The 19577-nt window shown below is 41.5% G+C and overlaps 1 protein-coding gene across 8 annotated transcripts in view; it reads right to left on the reverse strand.

Moving 5' to 3' along the window:
- Positions 1 to 124: 124 nt before the first annotated feature.
- The window catches only part of ltbp1 (latent transforming growth factor beta binding protein 1), a 178605-nt gene continuing 159152 nt past the window's right edge, over positions 125 to 19577 (reverse strand). For all 8 annotated transcript variants that reach the window (XM_039621402.1, XM_031748978.2, XM_031748979.2 and 5 more), the window contains 9 exons: positions 15669 to 15806; positions 13888 to 14049; positions 13251 to 13340; positions 12786 to 12914; positions 12258 to 12398; positions 6353 to 6526; positions 4006 to 4158; positions 3570 to 3719; positions 125 to 3470 (listed from right to left, as the gene is read on the reverse strand). In XM_039621402.1, coding sequence (XP_039477336.1) covers positions 3298 to 3470; positions 3570 to 3719; positions 4006 to 4158; positions 6353 to 6526; positions 12258 to 12398; positions 12786 to 12914; positions 13251 to 13340; positions 13888 to 14049; positions 15669 to 15806 — 1310 coding nt within the window. In that variant the 3' untranslated portion in view covers positions 125 to 3297. The remainder of the gene's footprint in view (positions 3471 to 3569; positions 3720 to 4005; positions 4159 to 6352; positions 6527 to 12257; positions 12399 to 12785; positions 12915 to 13250; positions 13341 to 13887; positions 14050 to 15668; positions 15807 to 19577) is intronic.

Consider the following 19577-nt stretch of genomic DNA (forward strand, 5'->3'; position numbering starts at 1 on the left):
ATATATATATATATATATATATATATATATATATATATATATATATATATATATATATAATAAATGTTGAACAGAATTGAATAGAAAAGGAAAAATTTTCAACCAGTAAAAACAGACAAGCCGCTGGTGTTAAATATCACAATTTGTGGTTTATTATCAAGGGATTTAATGTACATTGTATTATGAATTCATAGAAAAAGCTATTTATTCATGTACATATTACAAATACATCAGCTGTCTTCTCCACTCTTTTGTTTAAATGTACACAAGGTTCTTCTCTCCAATCACTGCCTCATAGCAGCTTTGCAACCTGGCAAGACTTTGCAGTGAAATACAGTTAAGAGAAGTAGAAAACATAAAACACACGTGAATTCAGTCCCTCCAAGACACTGAGGGAAGTACTACCAGGTATCACAACAACCTGCTTGTAAGAAACAACATATTTGTAAGAGACATGTAAGGTGGCTTTGGCTATGTTTCAGACAACCAGTTGCTCTCTAACTGCATCTGAACACCCTTACAAAAGCTTATTTCAAAGACATTAGCTACTTTCTTTAAAACAACAAGTGCATATTACATATCTTGTGATGCTGTGGTGAAGAGATAAGCTTGTTTTTTCAACAGATCGAGGCATGGCAATGGAGGAAGCAAAGGATTGGACAGCTGGCTTCTTCACAGAATTAAATATCCACAATCAGTTTGATTGGGTACAAACTACAACTTGATCCCCCAGCACGAGTCCATAGGGTTTGTCAGTACGATAAATGAGCAAAATGGCCTGTTATGATATACACAAAACCCCACTTAAACACAGAATTAAGCACCAGACATGACATAGATTTTATACAGTTATGTAGTTTCTCCCCTCCACGTAGGCACCATGTTGTACATTAAGCTGAATCTTCATCTCAAGTAAATTACTGTTTGTTTCATTGAGTGTGTGTCATATACAGTGCAGAATATATGGGCTTTGATTAATGAAGAGTGTGTGAGTACTTGTATTTCTATACTTTTAAGGACCACGCATCCTCTCTGAAATCAAAAAACTGAACGTTTTGGCAGAAGACACACTGGCTGATGTGCATTTTGTTTAAGGTTGCAAGTGTGGGGCTTTATCAGTTGTTGGTGATTCTCCATCAGATGTTGAGCTGGATAGAGAAATAACAGATGGCTTTTTCAAAAAATCAATCATACACAGAGCAGAGACAGATCAGTGACACAGCACAATAAATATGGTGGTTAAAAAAATCCCAGGGTTACTTGATGCACGTATTAGACATGCTACCAGCAGGACCTGAGGAAAGGAACGAATGTTCACTCAGGTAAACAACTTTGGTCCAGCTTTGGAAAATACCAAAGCTACAAAATCATTTATTGTAAAATTTGGTACAGGAATGAATTTTCTCTGCATCATATTCCCACTGATTTCAGTGAATTCTTCTTTGGGTTGACCACACAATTTGGAGTTTTAGCGTCTCGACACCAAAGACCAGATTTACTAAGCACTAAATTGGTAGTCATTTTTTAGTTATCTATTAAACAAAAGAAGTGCAGGTGTCACAAATGTATCTCTCCCTGGAAAGAGAATGGCCATCCAGGCCAAATAAAAGGCAGCTAAAAGAGAATCTATATGTTCTTCTGTGAGAAGCTGATGGAAACTGTGTCGAGTTTTGGAGGCGGATCAGTACATTAATGAAGTTAGTGTGCCACATGTCTTAATGTGGAAACAGTTTTTCTTTTATCTGTATATTATATGAGGCTGCAGCAATTTATTCAAGTCAAAGGACTTGACTCTCAGATACATACGGGCAACAATTCCGGCAACAATCATAAAATCCATCCTGTGATACCTGAGCAACATATATCAGTTTTGACTTGCTCTTATACACTTCAGCTCTGAGTTATATTTATAGCTTTATGTGGACAGACATTTTAGCATGTTATGTAACACATGATACGGTAAAGAAAAGGCAAAACATTTGAAAGTGAAACATGTAAAGGCTTCTGTGTTCATTGTTCGGAAAAAAACAACAACACCACCTTTACCAGAAACATCCGAGGACCGTCTCTGAACATTTGGGCTGAAGAGCTACAGGTCAAAGCTTTGCTACATCTCAGGGCACTAAACACTTATTCTGATAACTCACTTGTATCCCAGATGAACTAGCAACTACCACATCAACAAATCACAGACACATGCTTTAGTGTTAAACAGCAATGCAATTAATTGCCTGCAACCTTCCTTAAATCCCATTTACTTTACCTCTTTATTAGTAAATCTACTGGTACTGGTGCGCTGTAAATGAATGCGTGTGAAAGACAGTCCAACCCCTGGCACGTGCCAGTCACACTGAATGTTTAGATCTTCTGGAGCTTTTCCAAACTCGGTGTCACTGATTAGTCAAACACAATGGCATTTTCAACAGTGCTAATCCAGTTAGCAAACTGGCACTGTTACACAACTGTTACATTTATGTTTTTTGAAAACCACTGGATGTTGGTAAATATTCATTAAAAAACAATGGACGCTGCAATAATAGGCCCTGCATTTATACCACTTACTTACAATGTATAGGAGGGCTTTATTTAACAAACACACACACAAAAACAAACAGCACTAAATAAAGAAAGCACAACAAAATGAAATGTGAGAGGAATTGAACCATAAGGCTGTAAAGCAGGAGTAAAAAAGATGCTGGTACAAAGCATATGAGTATGTCAGATAAGATAAAGACCATCATTCTGGCAGATCAGCTGATGGCTTAGCTGACACTGATCCAGTTTGCTGATCACACTCAGGGTGTGCTATTTCTGCTTTTTACCCCACTCACAGTTGCTGTGGTCTGTAAGCTGCTTTGCAACCCACTTCCAGGCCAGCTCCTCTTTCCATGCTGTCTCTGACTTGACCACTGTCTTATTTGCTTTGAGCGATGTCTGCTCTGTTCTGTGTTATTGATTTCGCTGCCACTGGCTTTCCACTTTCCACGAGGAAGAGTGAGAGGTTCCACACGCTGCCACATAAAAATTACTGCACTTTTAACTATAGTGCCTTTAACAGAATTATGCCTCCAGAAATGTATAAAAGAAATAAAGGTACACTAACCAACTTTCTTATTTTAACTTTTATTACTTGGGATTGCTGCTGTATGCTACAACAAGGCCAGCAGTTCAAATTAAGAATACTGTTGATGTTTTGACAATGAGTGAATGTGGTCTGAGGACGTCCTGACAAGTATAGAAATACAAGATTATGCATGTGGTTTTGGTGTTTCTTGTTGCCTCCTGGTCAGTTCATGCTCACTGTGTGTGTGTGGATATCTGGTGTTTTTCTGCCTCCACGCAGTAGTTGGGTTTGTCAGAGGCCTTAAAGCCTGGAAGACACACACACTGGTAGGAGCCCACGTTATTGATGCACCTGGCGTTTTTACACAGTGACATCCGGTTGTTTAGTTCTAAACATTCGTTAACATCTGTGGACAGAGGAGCAAGGACATGACAGAAAAAGAAGGTTGGATCAAAATGTTTTCTTTGTGTTACAGTTTAAGCTGTATGTGTGTTTGCTCGCCTACCAATGCAGGTCATGCGGGGCAGATCCAGCGTATATCCATCAAAGCAGTCACACGTGTAACCCTCCTGAACCCGGACACACCGACCGTTCTCACAGCCATTCAGTATCCCGCACTCCTCTGCTCGCAAACCCTCAAAAGCTCTGTATGGATCTGAACCAACGTAAAACACAGTGTATCACTTAATATGGGAGAAGACACCATTCCTGGATGAAAGCAGCTGCCCTCTATGGCACAGGTCATACACCATATGGATGAAAGTACTGGGCTTACAATTACAATTTTTTGAAGTATAGTAAATGTGAACTTCTGGGCTTTTCAATTACAAATGTAAGAACTTATTTGTGAAGATGTCATTAAAGTGTATATTGATAAAACAATCCTTTCTTATAGCACTATTCTGTACTTCTGTTAACATAAAAACTGCAGAAATACTCACACTCTTCAATATCATAGTGGGGACGTGCTTCAGATGATGAAGAATAGTCTGGTGTCACAGCATGCTCATGAACTGGACCTGCAACAAGAGCGTCACGACCGTACGGCCGCCGCCCACCACTCAGAGGAAGGTTACACATGGAGGCGTAGTCCTCTGAGACGAGAGAGAGTAGGAAAAAGACAAATCACCGAGTAAGAAATGCCAGGACCTGGCTGTTCAATGATGCAATAATCCCTGCAGACACTATTTAAGGCAGGGGTCTGCAACCTTTTACACCCAAAGAGCCACTTGGACCCGGTTTCCACGCAAAAGAAAACACTGGGAGCCGCAAATACTTTTTGACATCTAAAATGAAGATAACACTGTATATATTGTTTTTTACCTTTGTGCTTTGTGTGAACAACTAAGGTGTGCTGCTTATGAAATCCTTGAAGTGCTACAGAGAAAATTACATTTTATTTACGTAATTAACACATTTTGAACTCTTAAAGAAATATAACAAAAGCAAAGACACCCAGCTGAACTAAAATGATCCATGTAGCAAACAAAAACTGTTGTGAGCCGCCACCCTTATATCGCCTTTGGGCTGTTGGAGCCTTGACCTGACTCTTAAAAAATAATTGGAAAAAAGCACTATGCTGCTGAAAAATGAAAAATAGATATTTGCAAAATTCTGCCTAAATATGTATTTTACCTGGTTAATGCGTCTTGGCGGGCGTGGTTTGCAGCGCCGCTGCAGGGGAGTGGGGCGCACCTGGCGACACCCGCAATCACGCCTCGCTGCCTTTATGTCTGTGCTATCTGTGCTGTTGTGTTGTTGGTGGTGTATGTCGGGCTGTGAGCTGAAAAGCTACAGCCGGCTGTATCGCACAGCAACCGTGTGTGAAAAGTGCTCAATAAAGAGATGCTCAAAAGCATGCTCATGGAAACATCGTCGGGTCTGCCGTGATTTGTTTACAATGGGACTTCTGCTCCTGAACCTCTGCGCACAGAGTCCGCAAATCGGGGATATCTGAAGTCAGTTTACTCACGGTGTTTGTCTTTAACATAGTTCACGGTGGAGAACAGCTGCTGACATAATGTGGAGCCGAAGATCCATAATTGGCCTACCTGGGGTTGAAAGTCTCGATAAATGCACGGCGTTTGGGGCGGGTACACGGCTTCATGAGTGTGACTCTTATTTTGAGCGATGAAAAATAATAGAATATAATTTTATTTTTATATTTTAAAATCACAACAATCTTCCAATTTAGAACTACGAGTTAAAAAGAACTAACATAAATAAAATACACTTCAGCTAAATACTTCTAATTTATTTTCCCAAACCACGCGGAGCCGCAGTATAAGGACTAAAGAGCCGCATGCGGCTCCGGAGCCGCGGGTTGCCGACCCCTGATTTAAGGCCTTTTTGGCCTGGAAACAAATCCCTGTCCTTAAAAACTTTGTATTTCCCTTTAAGTCTTAAATGTAAGCTTTACTCCCATATCACAGCTCCTCCTTTACCTGGAACTCCACAAAAAACAATAAATAGGGCAAAGTCTAAAAAGATGGGAAAAGTACGCTGGTCAACAAACAACAGTTCTTTCTAAATTCTCTGTACATTTGAGAGAAACAGCAGTTACAGCATCATAATTCCTCGACACAAGGTCTGGAAATAATCTGGTTTCCTTGAGCAAAATCTACCACCTCTTGTATGAGAGAAACAACACTTTTATTTTGAGTTTCTGACTTTTGTAGATCCACTAATGTAGTTGGAATATATGTAGACTTAAAGCTTATACTTATTCATAGGTCAGGAATCTGCACCTGCAGTTTACATATTGTGTACATATGAATCAGGTAAATCTTATGGCTTAGTACTGTTTTATCTGGACGTTATCAGCTGACATCATGATGAAAGATTCATAATTGCATGTAAATGATGTTAACAGTGAGATATGCTAGCCTTTTTCCGACACTTTCACATTTCAAACACATGAATTATTTACATGAAATTTAAATCGCTTCGTTTTATCAGTTCTGAATTTCCACAGAAATAAATGCTAATTTAATTAAACACCCCTACACTGAAACATCGTCAGAGATGTAGTGTAACCTGGTAATTTACAAAAACAACAAAGATAAAATGAATGTTTAAAATATTCATCTCACTTGTCACTTTTTAATTCATGGAACAGTTATTTGTGTCAGTTCTCATAAAGCTCCAACACAAAACTGACATCACTGTCATATCATCTAATTTATATATGCAACGTGTGTGTGTGTGTGTGTGTGTGTGTGTGTGTGTGTGTGTGTGTGTGTGTGTGTGTGTGTGTGTGTGTGTGTGTGGGTGGGTGTGTGTGTGTACCTGTGTCTCTGGGAGGACACAGGGCACATTGCAAGCCCCAGGCATATCCATGAAGACAGCAACACTCAGTGTACGTGGTCTTCTGGTTAGGACCAAGTGGATTGATGCACATCATATTTCTGACCTCTTGCCAGCAGATGCCCCCATAGTCTATCTCCTCTGTTTCACGTTGGTCTGCAAACACAAACATTGTTACCATATAAACTTTGTAAGCTTGGTTTACTTTTTATCCATCCATCCATCCATCCTCATCCGCTTTATCCGAAGTCGGGTCGCGGGGGCAGCAGCCTAAGCAGAGAAGCCCAGACCTCCCTCTCCCCAGCCACCTCCTCCAGCTCATCCGGGGAACACCAAGGCGTTCCCAGGCCAGCCGAGAGATATAATCTCTCCAGCGCGTCCTGGGTCTGCCCGGGGCCTCCTCCCGGTGGGACATGCCCGAACACCTCACCCAGGAGGCGCCCAGGGGCATCCTTGTCAGATGCCCGAACCACCTCAACTGGCTCCTTTCGATGTGGAGGAGCAGCGGCTCTACTCTGAGCCCCTCCCGGATGGCCGAACTTCTCACCCTATCTCTAAGGGAGAGGCCAGCCACCCTTGGAGGAAGCTCATTTCTGCCGCTTGTACCAGCGATCTCGTTCTTTCGGTCACTACCCACAGCTCGTGGCCATAGGTGAGGTCGGGGCGTGGATCGACCGGTAAATTGAGAGCTTCGCTTTTACACTCAGCTCCCTCTTCACCACGACGGACCCGGTGCAGCGTCCGCATCACTGCAACCGCAGCACCAATCCGTCTGTCGATCTCCGGCTCCCTTCTCCCATCACTCGCGAACAAGACCCGAGATACTTGAACTCCTCCACTTGGGGCAGGAACTCATCCCGACCGGAGTGGGCACTCCACCCTTTCCGGCTGAGAACCATGGCCTCAGATTTGGAGGTGCTGATCCTCATTCCCGCTGCTTCACACTCGGCTGCGAACCGTTCCAGTGCGAGCTGGAGGCCCCCACCGATGAAGCCATCAGAACCACATCATCCGCAAAAAGCAGAGATGAGATTCTGAGGCCACCGAGTGAAAGCCCTCCGCCACTTGGCTGCGCCTAGAAATCCTGTCCATAAAATTATGAACAGAATCGGTGACAAAGGGCAGCCCTGGCGGAGCCCATCACCCACCGGAAACAAGTCCGACTTATTGCCGGCAATGCGAACCAAACTCTTGCAACGGTTGTATAGGGATCGAATGGCCCGTAACAGTGGGCCAGACACCCCATACTCCCGCAACACCTCCCACAGGACACCCGAGGACACGGTCGAATGCCTTCTCCAAGTCCACAAAACACATGTAGACTGGTTGGGCAAACTCCCATGCACCCTCAAGTATCCTCGAGAGGATAAAGAGCTGGTCCAGTGTTCCGCGACCAGGGCGAAAACCGCATTGTTCCTCCTGTATCCGAGGTTCGACTAACGGACGAACTCTCCTTTCCAACACCCTGGCATAGACTTTCCCAGGGAGGCTGAGGAGTGTGATCCCCTGTGGTTGGAACACACCCTCCGGTCTCCCTTCTTGAAGATGGGGACCACCACCCCGGTCTGCCAGTCCAGGGTACTGCCCCTGATCTCCACGCAACATTGTAGGCGTGTCAACCAGGACAGCCCTACAACGTCCAGAGCCTTCAGGAACTCGGGCGGACCTCATCAACACCAGGGGCTCTGCCACCGAGGAGTTGTTTAACTGCCTCAGTGACCTCGACCCCAGAAATTGGCGGGTCATTCCCTCATCCCCAGACTCTGCTTCCTCCTCGGAAGGCGTGTCAGTGGGATTAAGGAGGTCCTCAGTATTCCTTCCACCGTCTGACAATTTTCTCAGTCGGCGTCAGCAGCGCACCGCCAGCACTATACACAGTGCAGGTAGAGCACCGCTTTCCCCTCCTGAGGCGCCTGACGGTTTGCCAGAATCTCTTGAGGCAGTCCGAAAGTCTTTTCCATGGCCTCTCCGAACTCCTCCCACACCCGAGTTTTGCTTCAGCCACTGCCTGAGCCGCATTCCGCTTGGCCTGTCGATACCTGTCAGCTGCCTCTGGAGTCCCACAGGCTAACCAAGCCCGATAGGACTCCTTCTTCAGCCTGGTGGCTCCCTTCACCTCTGGTGTCCACCATTTGGTTCGGGGATTACCACCACGGCAGGCACCAACCACCTTGCGGCGCGCAGCTCAATGCAGCAGCCCGGCAATGGAGACGCTGAACATGGTCCATTCGGACTCAATGTCCCCAGTCTCCCTCGGAATGTTGTTGAAGCTCTGCCATTTATATTTATGTTTTAACTAACATAAATATAAATGGTTTCCAGCACATGGAATTGAGTGGAAAACACACGCCACATCAAAAAGGGGGGGAGGAGACGTGCTGAAAAAATATATAAAAATAAAAATCAACAGATTAAATGAATCTGATGAGGAGTAGGTATACTCAAAATATTACACACTTTGGAATTCTGCTGCTTTATTAATATTCAGGTAATATCTACAGTCTTCATGTAAAGTCTATCAGTATACATAACTGCATGTCGACACCCAGAATGTGTTTGCAAAGCTCCTTTAGAGACACTCCGTGACTGTAAGACATTAACCCAGGGAATATTCATATTAAATTCTGTTTTTGATATGCAGTATTATTTACAGTTATTGTAAATCTCATTAAAAAAGATAAACAGCTGTTTTGTTTTACTTTTAGTTCTATGTCCACGTGAACATTAAGGAATATATGGTGTAGAATCATGTAGAGCAGTGTTTCCCAACCGCTGTGCCATCAGAAATGATCAGGTGTGCCGTGGACAGAGATGGGCAGTAACGCGTTACTTGTAACGCGTTACTGTAATCCGATTACATTTTTCAAGTAACGAGTAATGTAAGGGATTACCATTGCAAAAACGGTAATTAGATTACAGTTACTTTCCGTAGGAACGCTGCGTTACTGCGTTACTAAAACCGTGAGTTTTTGCGAGAATGTCTCATGATAGTGGCGTGGCGAGTGCGGCGTTAAGTGACAACAGCTGTCTGCAGATCAACAATGGATAATATATCAAAATGCGGGAGAGAGTATGAGCGTGCAGCATTTAAAGCGTGGAAGTACTGACCTTATTTTGAGTTTGATTCCATTAAAAGTGACAAAAACATTAGTGTCCGTTGTGCGTGGGGAAAAAAACTTCTTTTTACAGCGAAAAAAAACCCCTTAACTTCCAAGCAAGTGCCAAGTGCGCTACGACTGTAATGGGAAATTGACAGAGAAACTCGCGGATTCTTCCACTGACCGCTGCGGCACACCTGCACCAGGCTAAACCTCCGCCTACCCCACTCCTGCTTTACAGGTGAAAACAGAGCAACTAGCCTTTGACTTTATTTATTTTCTGCTGTGTTTTACTTGCATCTATTTGAAAGAGTGAGTGTAAACACAAAAACATATTTTATTTTATGTGCTGGAATGTGCAGAAAATAGGTTTAAATGTTAAACAAATTTCTTCCAGTCAGAGAATGTTGCATATAATTTAATTTTTGCTTGATGCATAAAGTTAAAAGATTAAAACTAATAAAACAAGTTTTAAAAAGAGACGTTTCTATTTGATTACATTTTGTATGATGGATTATGCAGAAAAAGTAGAATTGGGCTGAAAGATCTATCACTTTATCACCTATTCAGGTTGTAAATTGTGTTTTTAAAAAGTAACTAAGTAACTAAGTAATTAATTACTTTTGAAAATAAGTAATCAGTAAAGTAACGGGATTACTTTTTTGGGGAAGTAATCAGTAATTAGTTACTGATTACTTTTTTCAAGTAACTTGCCCAACACTGGCCGTGGAAGATTATCTGGTTCCACCTGATTAGTACTCTAAGCCAGAGGTTCCCAAAGTGTGAGGCCCGCCCCCTAAGGGGGGCGCAGAGCCATTGCAGGGGTGGCGCGGTATGAAAAGAAAAAAAAGAAAAGAAGAACGCTTGGACACTGCTAGCATAAGGGACAGGTTTTTGACGGGGCTCCCACACAAACGCAAAGCAGGAGATGAAGCATCGCCAAATATGTTTCCAAACCAACTTCCTTCCAAGCCAAAGACTAGAAAATATGGTGAAGCATATCTTCCCTTTGGCTTCACCTGCACAAGTGCCAAGGTAGGTCTCCCCTGCAAAATTAGTTTTCCCTGCGTCGGGAGCAGCGCTGGGCTCTCCAAATCACGGACAAACAGTATCCCACATTCTTGATTTTTAGTTCACAAACACTTGTTGTAATGACTAACTACTCCTGACATTTTGGAGATGTTAGCTCTTTATGCAGTAAAGTTACAGTGGGATACAAATAATATCAGGCTGATCCTGCCACGATTTGTTTCCCCGGTTCAAATCACGGACAAACAGTATCCCACAGCTGTTTTGTTTTGAACTCATTTTGCACAGAGAGGCATTTTTTTGAAAAATGTATTGATAGCAATGTTGAATATTATTACACAGGAAAAAAACAACCTGTTGACGAAAGGCCCAAACGCATAGAAACAGCTGCGTTTTCAAAAATACCCGTGTAGGTGTGGACAAAGAGTTAGTAGTATATTTTATTACTACCTGTAATTTATTGCCATTTACTTGTATTTGCTTAATTGTTTACTAAATGTTTGAGGTGTGAAATAAACCGCAATGGAGTTTGTAAACAAAATATGGGTGTGTATGTTTGGAGGATGTGTTTGTGCCGGGGGGGGAGGTGGTGGGGGGGGCGCGAACATTTTTCTTGTAAAAAAGGGGGGCCTGGCAAAAAAAGTTTGGGAACCACTGCTCTAAGCGATCGGCAGAACAGAAGAGTAACGGGCAGAACATTTACATTCTCTTCCACTAGAGGGTAGTACAACTTCGACCCAGATGAAGGCCCGAGCATGACTAGTGGTTAGAAGAAGCAAAAAAGGTATACTGGTCAATGGTCAATGTGCTTTTTGTGATATTTTTTTGTTTGGTGGTGTGCCGTGTGATTTTTCTAATGTGAAATATGTGTCGTGGTTCCCAAAAGTTTGGAAACACTGATGTAGAGGAGGGTAAGCCGAAATGTGGCAGTAGGAAAATATGTTGTTCTCACTCAAAGAGACAAGTCAGTCATATGTCTACCACATGGACATGAAGCTGGATAACGATCCCTCATGTAGTCATTGGTTTTCCCAACATTAAGCGACTTGAGTTAATAAGATACAGTAAAATACTGGTGCATCCTAGGAAAAAAATCAAAATAAATACATAACATAAAATGAACACCATTAGATAGAAAAACATTTTACAGTCTAAATAATGTCATATTAAAAATTAATATATTGTTTTGAAAAAAATATGGAAAGACAAACAGGATTCTGAGTCATGTTTTTTCATCCTTGTGCTGTCATGAATATAGGGAGTAATCTGCAGTTTTATGTCAGTGCCAGCAGGGGTCACAATAGGACTTTAATAAAAGATCAAGAGTTGGCCCTCAAATCAAAAAGACTCCTAAGGCAGATCAACAACAAAACCCCAAAACCCAATGAAACCATGCTTTCACTGCTATAAAAAAGTATTCAACACAAAACAGAAAATGAGATGATGCATTCCCAAAACTGTGTGCTTTCTATTTCATGACACTGTCATTCAAAAAATTGCCTTAAAGAAGTGAACAGCTGAATTAAATACAATGAAATAAATTCTTCAGTTCATAATCTGAAATTATTTTACATTATTTAAAAAATGAGCAACTTCAGTAGTTAAAAGTTAGTTTTGGCTCTGGCAGTTAGGTTTCATTAAATCCTGGATGACCACATGCTTCTGAATGCCGACATTTAGATTTGAAAAACTGTGACTCTTTTTTTATAAAAAGTGTAATTATGTGGTCTTGAAATGGCAGAACAGAACAGAAACCTTACCAGCCACCTCAGGATGGAAGATGCAGCGGTTCCCAATGGGGTCCAGAACCATTGGGCTTATACACAAACACATGTATGAGCCATCTGTGTTCAAACACTGTCCATCAATGCACAGTGACTCATCCAGACACTCATCGATGTCTACAGTAAAGACAGGCAGAGAAAAACAGCACAACTTAGAGGATTTCATGCTGCAAATTGATTCCAAGTTCTTTTAAACTTTAATCATACAATGAAACATTTCTACAACCCTAACCTTCAGTGCTTCTAAACCATGTTGGTGGAGAAGGTGTATTTAGTAAGTCAGAGTGCATGAAACTGTCAGGACTTTCTGAGCCCTTCAGCCAAATCAAGCAGAGTATAAAACACGGGACATGTAATCACACCATCCCAGGATCAATGTGACCATGGACACACACTGCCTCTGATTTACTCTCTCTACACTGGTACTGTTAGTTGTGTCAGTAAATACCGTATTCTTTGAGCAATGATAATACTTGGCTTCTTTCTCTGTGTGTTTTTTCTCACCTCTGCACTCCAGTTTGATGGGGTCGTAGTCATGTCCGGTCTTGCAGTAACACTCGTAGCTACCCTCAGTATTCAGGCAGAAGCCTCCTTTACACACCTCCTGACCAAACAGTGAACATTCATCTGCATCTGAAAACACACACAGTATAATCCCTTTAGTATTAATATTGTCTCCTTATTACAGGACTTAGCCACTACACAGTATTATCTGTACAGTGAGTGCCATAAAATTAACATATTTTACAGCTAAACTAAAGCCTGATTTGGCCTCTGCTAAGAGAAATGTATCTTTCTGCAGCATAACTGCACCCTGTTTTAAAACTATCCCGTGTGAACAAGACAAAAAAGAAATCCATTCAATTTATTTAAAAATCTTTGCTCAACATACTATAAAAAGTTTCCTACGACTGACTGAAAATAATCTGTGTTAGGTTTATATGCATGACATGAAGTGACTTGTCTTACCCCTGTAGACATCAGAAGTGGGTACTCCATACAGCAAGTCTCCATTGGGAATAAAACCTCTTCCAGATGGACACATCTGGTTAAACTGGTCTGTAAGGGGACAGACACATATTTGGAACAACCCTGTATGCACACTGGGTAAGATATAAACCGGTAGTATGTGTTGTGTCATGGTAAGTGCTTCCTGACAAACTGAAGAGAAGTCCTGAGTAGACGGGTGTACATTTAAGGGGGCTCAGCAGACATGGCCTCCTCCAATATTTAGCACAAATGCTTCATTTACTACTACTCGGTGCAACTTTTTTGCACAGAAAATTGAATCGAATTTTTTCAAAGTGGGTTGTAGTGTACAGCACTTTAATTGGTCAGTAAGAGTAAAAAGTACTCTGTAAAGCTTTCCATTTACCTCAGGACCACAAGAAGATAATATACTGTGTGGAGCTATAGGGAGACATAATGTGTCTCCCTATAGGTGGGGAGGTTGTGTTTTTCAATCATAGTCACCTTGCTTTGGATAATGAAAAGCAACCTTTTGGTTCAAATGTGGTATGCTGGGATTTTTAAAACCTCTCAGAATACTGTGTAGATGCCTCTGGTGAGAATACTACGTATATTTCATTTTCCTCCTTGAGCTTACCTGTGCCATTGACAGGACAGGGATGCACCTCACAGTTATCACCCCAGCCAGCTCCCAGTGTGCAGCAGCACTCCTGCAGTGTAACATGGCTGGTCAGTACACTCTCACACAGGTTCTCGTCATTCAGATGGTAGTAGCACTCCTTATGCTCCACTAACGGTGCTGAAAGACAAATGGAGGAGTTCAGTCAGCCTTACTATTCTTTTACTTTTCTGTCAAAGCACTTTGCAAACTTTATTCTTAAAGGTACAATATACATAAAATGATCATTATTATTATATATCTACTTGTAGTGTTGGAATGAAAAAAAGCCTCCCAAACAGCTCATGAGCATGTGCAGTAGACTGCACAACGTGACAGCAAACCTGGAGGTGAGAAAACTCTTTTGGCTTATATATTGTATATAAAGTGGGCAATCTACAGAAAAAACTACAAATCAGTAAAATTTCTCCATTTTTGGTACTAAGTTGAAGAATATGGCATTTGGAGATGCCTGTTACCCACCAGCTGACCGGGTGGTCACTCGGGTTAAACGTAATATATAAGGCTGAACTGACAAAAAAAATCGGCTGACTACACCACCAGGTATTATAGGAAAAACCATAAAGCCTTTGAACTGAGCCAAGGTGTGAAAGCTTTCACACCTTGGTTCATGTGATTAGAGGATCACCAGGGGGTCCTTTGTCCCTCTTTGGGGGGGATACTCCCACTGGGTTTAAATCTGGGACTCTCGGCCATTTGACCTTAGAACTGAAGAAGCTTCTCGGATGAGAGGTGAAACGTCTTCAAGCAACTTAAAGAAGTCCAGACGCTTTTCTTCGCAAACTCCTTTGACTACGATGACCTGGATGACTGAGAACCTTCACAGACAAAACAGCCAATCAGATTTTTTTGCATCCAAGTCTGTGATTGGCTGGTTTTGTGGCACAAATATAACGGTGTACAGAAAGAGTTGAGCGTGCACAAGCAGAAATGTTGAGAGCGCAAGCAACACGTTGCGAGCGAGCGCACATGCAAAAACTGAGCGAGAGGGGCTGCTATTGTGTGTGTGTATGGATAATAGCAAACACTGAAATATATTTTTTGCACGCAGCAATGAATTTTGTTCACTCAAATTTAGCTTTTCTTCGCTCAAAATAAATTTTTCCTCAAAATGCGACACTTGCACCTGCAAATGTTTTTTACGTGCGCCCATTTTTTTTAATGCACTCAGACTAGTGGCACAAAAATAACGCCATAGAAGAAAGGTGGTGGTATTTCCTGCCTGTACCGTCACCAGTGCAGGAGCCGTTTAAGGAGAGGAGGTTGTTCATCTTTATCAGTGTTTAAAAGTCCCTTTAAAAAAAAAAGAAAAAAAGAAGAAGTCCCATTTAAACAGCACAATACAGACTGCTGAATACAGAAAAAGAACTGTGTGAGGAAGAATATCAGCTCCTGCAACATTTATGCTTCTAGGAATGAAGTTAAGTGCGACTAATCTCCTCCGTGATATCACAACTGGAGCAGATCTTGGGGATGAATACATTTTAAGGATTGCTTTACTTACTTTGGTTTGACTAAAGCTTCACTTACTCAATAAGATGCCAGAAAAAACACAGTTTTTATATGAAAATAATTTCTACATTTGTACAGTAATGTCTGGACATAGTTATGGAGCCTCGCTTTTCTTTCATGTGTCGAAAGAAACCCACTGTTATTTATATGAGACAGTGTCAATGGCAGTGTAATTAAACCAGCTGTGCATTGGTCTATCTTTAACTTATTTGTCAATCTGAGGTCACCTGTGGGAATAGGCTCGCACTTGGCGATCATGACGTTGTATTCTTGGCCACTAGGACACTCGCACTGGAATGTACCATCCCTGTTTACGCACTGCGCCTCTCCACAGACACTGCTCAGCAGCTCACACTCATCCACATCTGTGGAGAAGTCAAAGAATAATGTGTTAATAAAAGGTCGTTCATATTTGAGTTCATTTGCTTTGATAGATAAGCTAAGTACAACCCATAGCTGATGAACACAAAACAGAAAAAAAATAAATACCAAATATGTTAATCGATTGTATATAAGTGACTCAACTTTTATGTTTGCCAGTGCCAAATACATGTGCATTCATACCTATGCATTCATATGCAACAAACAAAAATATACATATATACTTAGATACCTGCACCATAGATTTATGTTTTATATATTTATAAAAAATTAGAAACAGAAATGGTTTTTGCCGTTGAACATTCTTTATAAAGTTTTTAATTAAAGTTTCCAGTTTTGACCCCCCCCTCTATCAGAAAACTGGCAGATGCTCATGAATTTCACTGATAGCAGTCCACTCACTGTTTTATTGTATATATCAGGGTGGGGAACTCCAGGCCTCAAGGGCCGGTGTCCTTGAGGTTTAGATTTAGTTCATTACCTCTGGAGAACTGCAAGACATGTTGAGGAGGTCGTTTAGCCATTTAAATCAACTGTGTTGGATCAAAGACACATCTAAAACCTGCAGGACACCGGCCCTCGAGGCCTGGAGTTCCCCACCCCTGGTATATATCATTAGTAAATGTGTTATCTGTTGAAGTTGCACAGTGAGCTGTGATCCTGCTAGCTCTAGTGATTTTTAAATACAGGCTGATTCATCTTCTGTCATTTTACATCTATTTGGATTTTAAAAAATATCTATACTCACAAAAAGAGTATAGACACATTTTTGGGTTTTGCCATGTTGATTTCTGTTGTTTCATACATGATTCATACATTCTAATTCATTGTCAATCATTTTTCTGTGAAGGGGAGAAATATTTTACTGCTATTATTTGCTGCTATTTTGATAATCATCATTACCGTTAGTGATGTTGCTTTCCTAGATGCATTCAGATGTTCAAATATATTGGTATCATATTAGCCTTTATTACAGGTCCAAGAAGAACCACTTTAAACGGTTGAGTTGAATCTATAATTTAAATGTTTTTAATGCTTCTATGATCTCAGTGTTTCTGTGTAGAAGGCAGAGACAGGAAAATACACTTTGTGCCAAAATGAGACAGGAAACGCGTCTGTAGAGCATGTTTTTGCAGAAGTGAAACTGAAGCCAGAGTTTAAGAGCAGGGTGTTATTATGCATGTATCGTTGATTAACACACACACTTAGTTAGAGGGATCACTGATAGGGGAAAGTTCAAATTGTTTTGCTTGGGGTGGCTTTTAGACTATATTAGGAGGAGCAAACATATTGGCAGATCTGAGATCATCATTCGAGTGTGACATTTAGGCCAAAAGTCACTCATAGTTTAGCTGTATGAGCTCAGGCCTTATGTCTGGCTATGACAGAGGTGTGAGGTGAAGCTGGGGTGTGGAGAGGTCATGACACGTCGCAGTACACAGCATGCAGCGCCCTCGCACGCGTGCACACACACATACACACCATAGTAGATCTATTTTGGTAGGGCAGAAGTGAAGATGTATTTTGCTGCAAATGCAGAATTGTGCCGACGTGCTTAGAGGAAGTGCAACAGATGTCCTAGGAGATAGCGACAGCGAAGACGAGCTGAGGGGAAGCACCGACCGAAGACAATGTTCTATAAAACTATGTTAAAGGTTGTTGACAGAACATTTGTGGTTTTGAGTTGACGTATGCTTTGTTTAAATCTGCCTAGCAACAGAAAAGGGGGCTGTACTATCTTAACCCTATAAAACTGTTGTCTGAATATGGTAAAGACAGTTCAATACTGATTGGGTTGTTGAACTCACACATGTGTTCATTAAAATGCCGTCTAATTGCACACTGGACCGGATCTGTGGTTATTTATGGATTCCTTCTCTCAACATTGAACCCTAACATTTGGGGGCTTCGTCCGGGAGAGAGATGGAGGAACTTTGAGAGATCCGGGGTCCGTGGTAATTGGACGGGCAGACGGTAATCAGTGGTGAAAGTGAGCAGGCATTCCCCGGGGCATTTAAAGGTAAGACACTGCCTGTTGAAATATATTTCCAAAAGGTGTCACATTGGGCATGTCAAATTAAAAGCCTGGTCACTGTAATTACTGGTGAATGTCTGTTTTGAGTTTGATGGGAATTTCATGAGCATGCTGGTTGAAGTAATGATAAGTGATAAGTAAAAGTACTGGGTTCAAGTCCCAAAGAAAAGGAAAAGAGTTAAAGTGAGTTCAAGTCTCACGTAGAAAGTAGGGAAATTGGTCATTTCTGTGGGTTCAAGTCCCGCTGGACATTGGGTCTATCTTGTGATGGTCATCTCGTGGGTTCAAGTCCCCTATGTCCACAAAGGTAGATCTGCCTCAATCTTAATCCTGTTTTGGGTTTAGATTGTTGTTTCAAATTATTGTAAATTTTTTTAGGACGACAGCGGCGTCTGTTAAGAAGCGCACTTTTCTCCTTGGTAGCGCTTGCGCCTGGGCAGGGCGCTGACCCTTGACCTACCGCTGAGTAGGGATAGTACCGTCGACAGCGGGGAGAACTTGGGAACCTCCAAAATTGCTAGGGGTTCAAGTCCCTATTCTTGCGCTTTTGGCTACCGGTAAATTAAGTTAGGGCTAGAAAATCTGGACAGAGCAGTTCAAGTCTGGTCTGGTGAATTGGTCATAAAAACCTGGGGTTTGTCCGTTCGAGTCGGTTATGGTAAATCTATCGAAATTCGTAGGAGCTAAGAGGCCTAGAATCTGTGCAGTTGTAATTAAAGACGCGTCTGTAATATAAAATATGAGATCTATGAGTAAGATCAGTCTCTGTGTCAGTAATGCACAGCGGATGTGCACTGATGGTGTGTGTAAATGCAAATGAGCAGCGGTGACGTGCAGAGAGGGTGGTTTCAGTTTCGAGTATTGAGCTTTTTGCTAAATGCCTGTATATAAGAGGTTGGTTTTGCTTATCACGAGAGTGTAAATACAGTTTGAATATATTAGTGTGGATGTATAGAAAATGACTAGAAAATGACTGAATTTTGATAGATGTATATTTCGTGAGCCATAAATGTTGGTGTGTTTTATTTTCAGTTATGTGTGTGTGGGGAGAAGCTGTGAGGGGCGATGAGAGGTTTCAGTTTTCTTTTTTCTTTTTTTCTTTGACTTGCTCTTTCTGATCATGGAAGGCATGTCCAAAATACTCGTATGAAAGCGTATTTCAGTGATTTTAACCGTGTGAATGCTGTCAGTATTTGATTTGAGTGACTCTGCATGATTTGTCTGAGTGAGTGGAAAATGGAAGTTTGAGAGAGAAAAGGCAGTGTGTGAGACGAGTCATGGCGTCTGAAAGAGGTTAGAAACATTTAAAAGTGGGTATGAAATATATTTCTTTTGTGATGTAAAATAGGATGTTTAAAGTTTGCAAGTGCTTTTAATTCAAGAAACGCATGAGTGAGGTTATGAGAAATTGAGTTTATTTTTTCTGTTGGAAAACATATAAGTGTATCGCTACTACAAACTGATCTAAAGAAGGGTGAAGGGTGATGTGTGTGGAGAAGTGTTAGTTGTTCTGATGTGTGAAAGAGCTCTATTTAAATGTGTGTGAGTGAAATGAAGGTGTATTGTTTTTTAGATCAAGATTTAGTAGAACTACTGATCGTTTGTAGACTGTGAAAATTCAAAGGGAGACAGACTCTGCAGAGAACAGGAAATAGTGAACAGGAACTCTGCATGCCCATAAAAGGAACTGAGTGTGTACAGAAAGAACACAGAGAGACAG

This window comes from Oreochromis aureus, linkage group 13 (genome assembly GCF_013358895.1).
Source record: "Oreochromis aureus strain Israel breed Guangdong linkage group 13, ZZ_aureus, whole genome shotgun sequence".
NCBI lineage: Eukaryota > Metazoa > Chordata > Actinopteri > Cichliformes > Cichlidae > Oreochromis > Oreochromis aureus.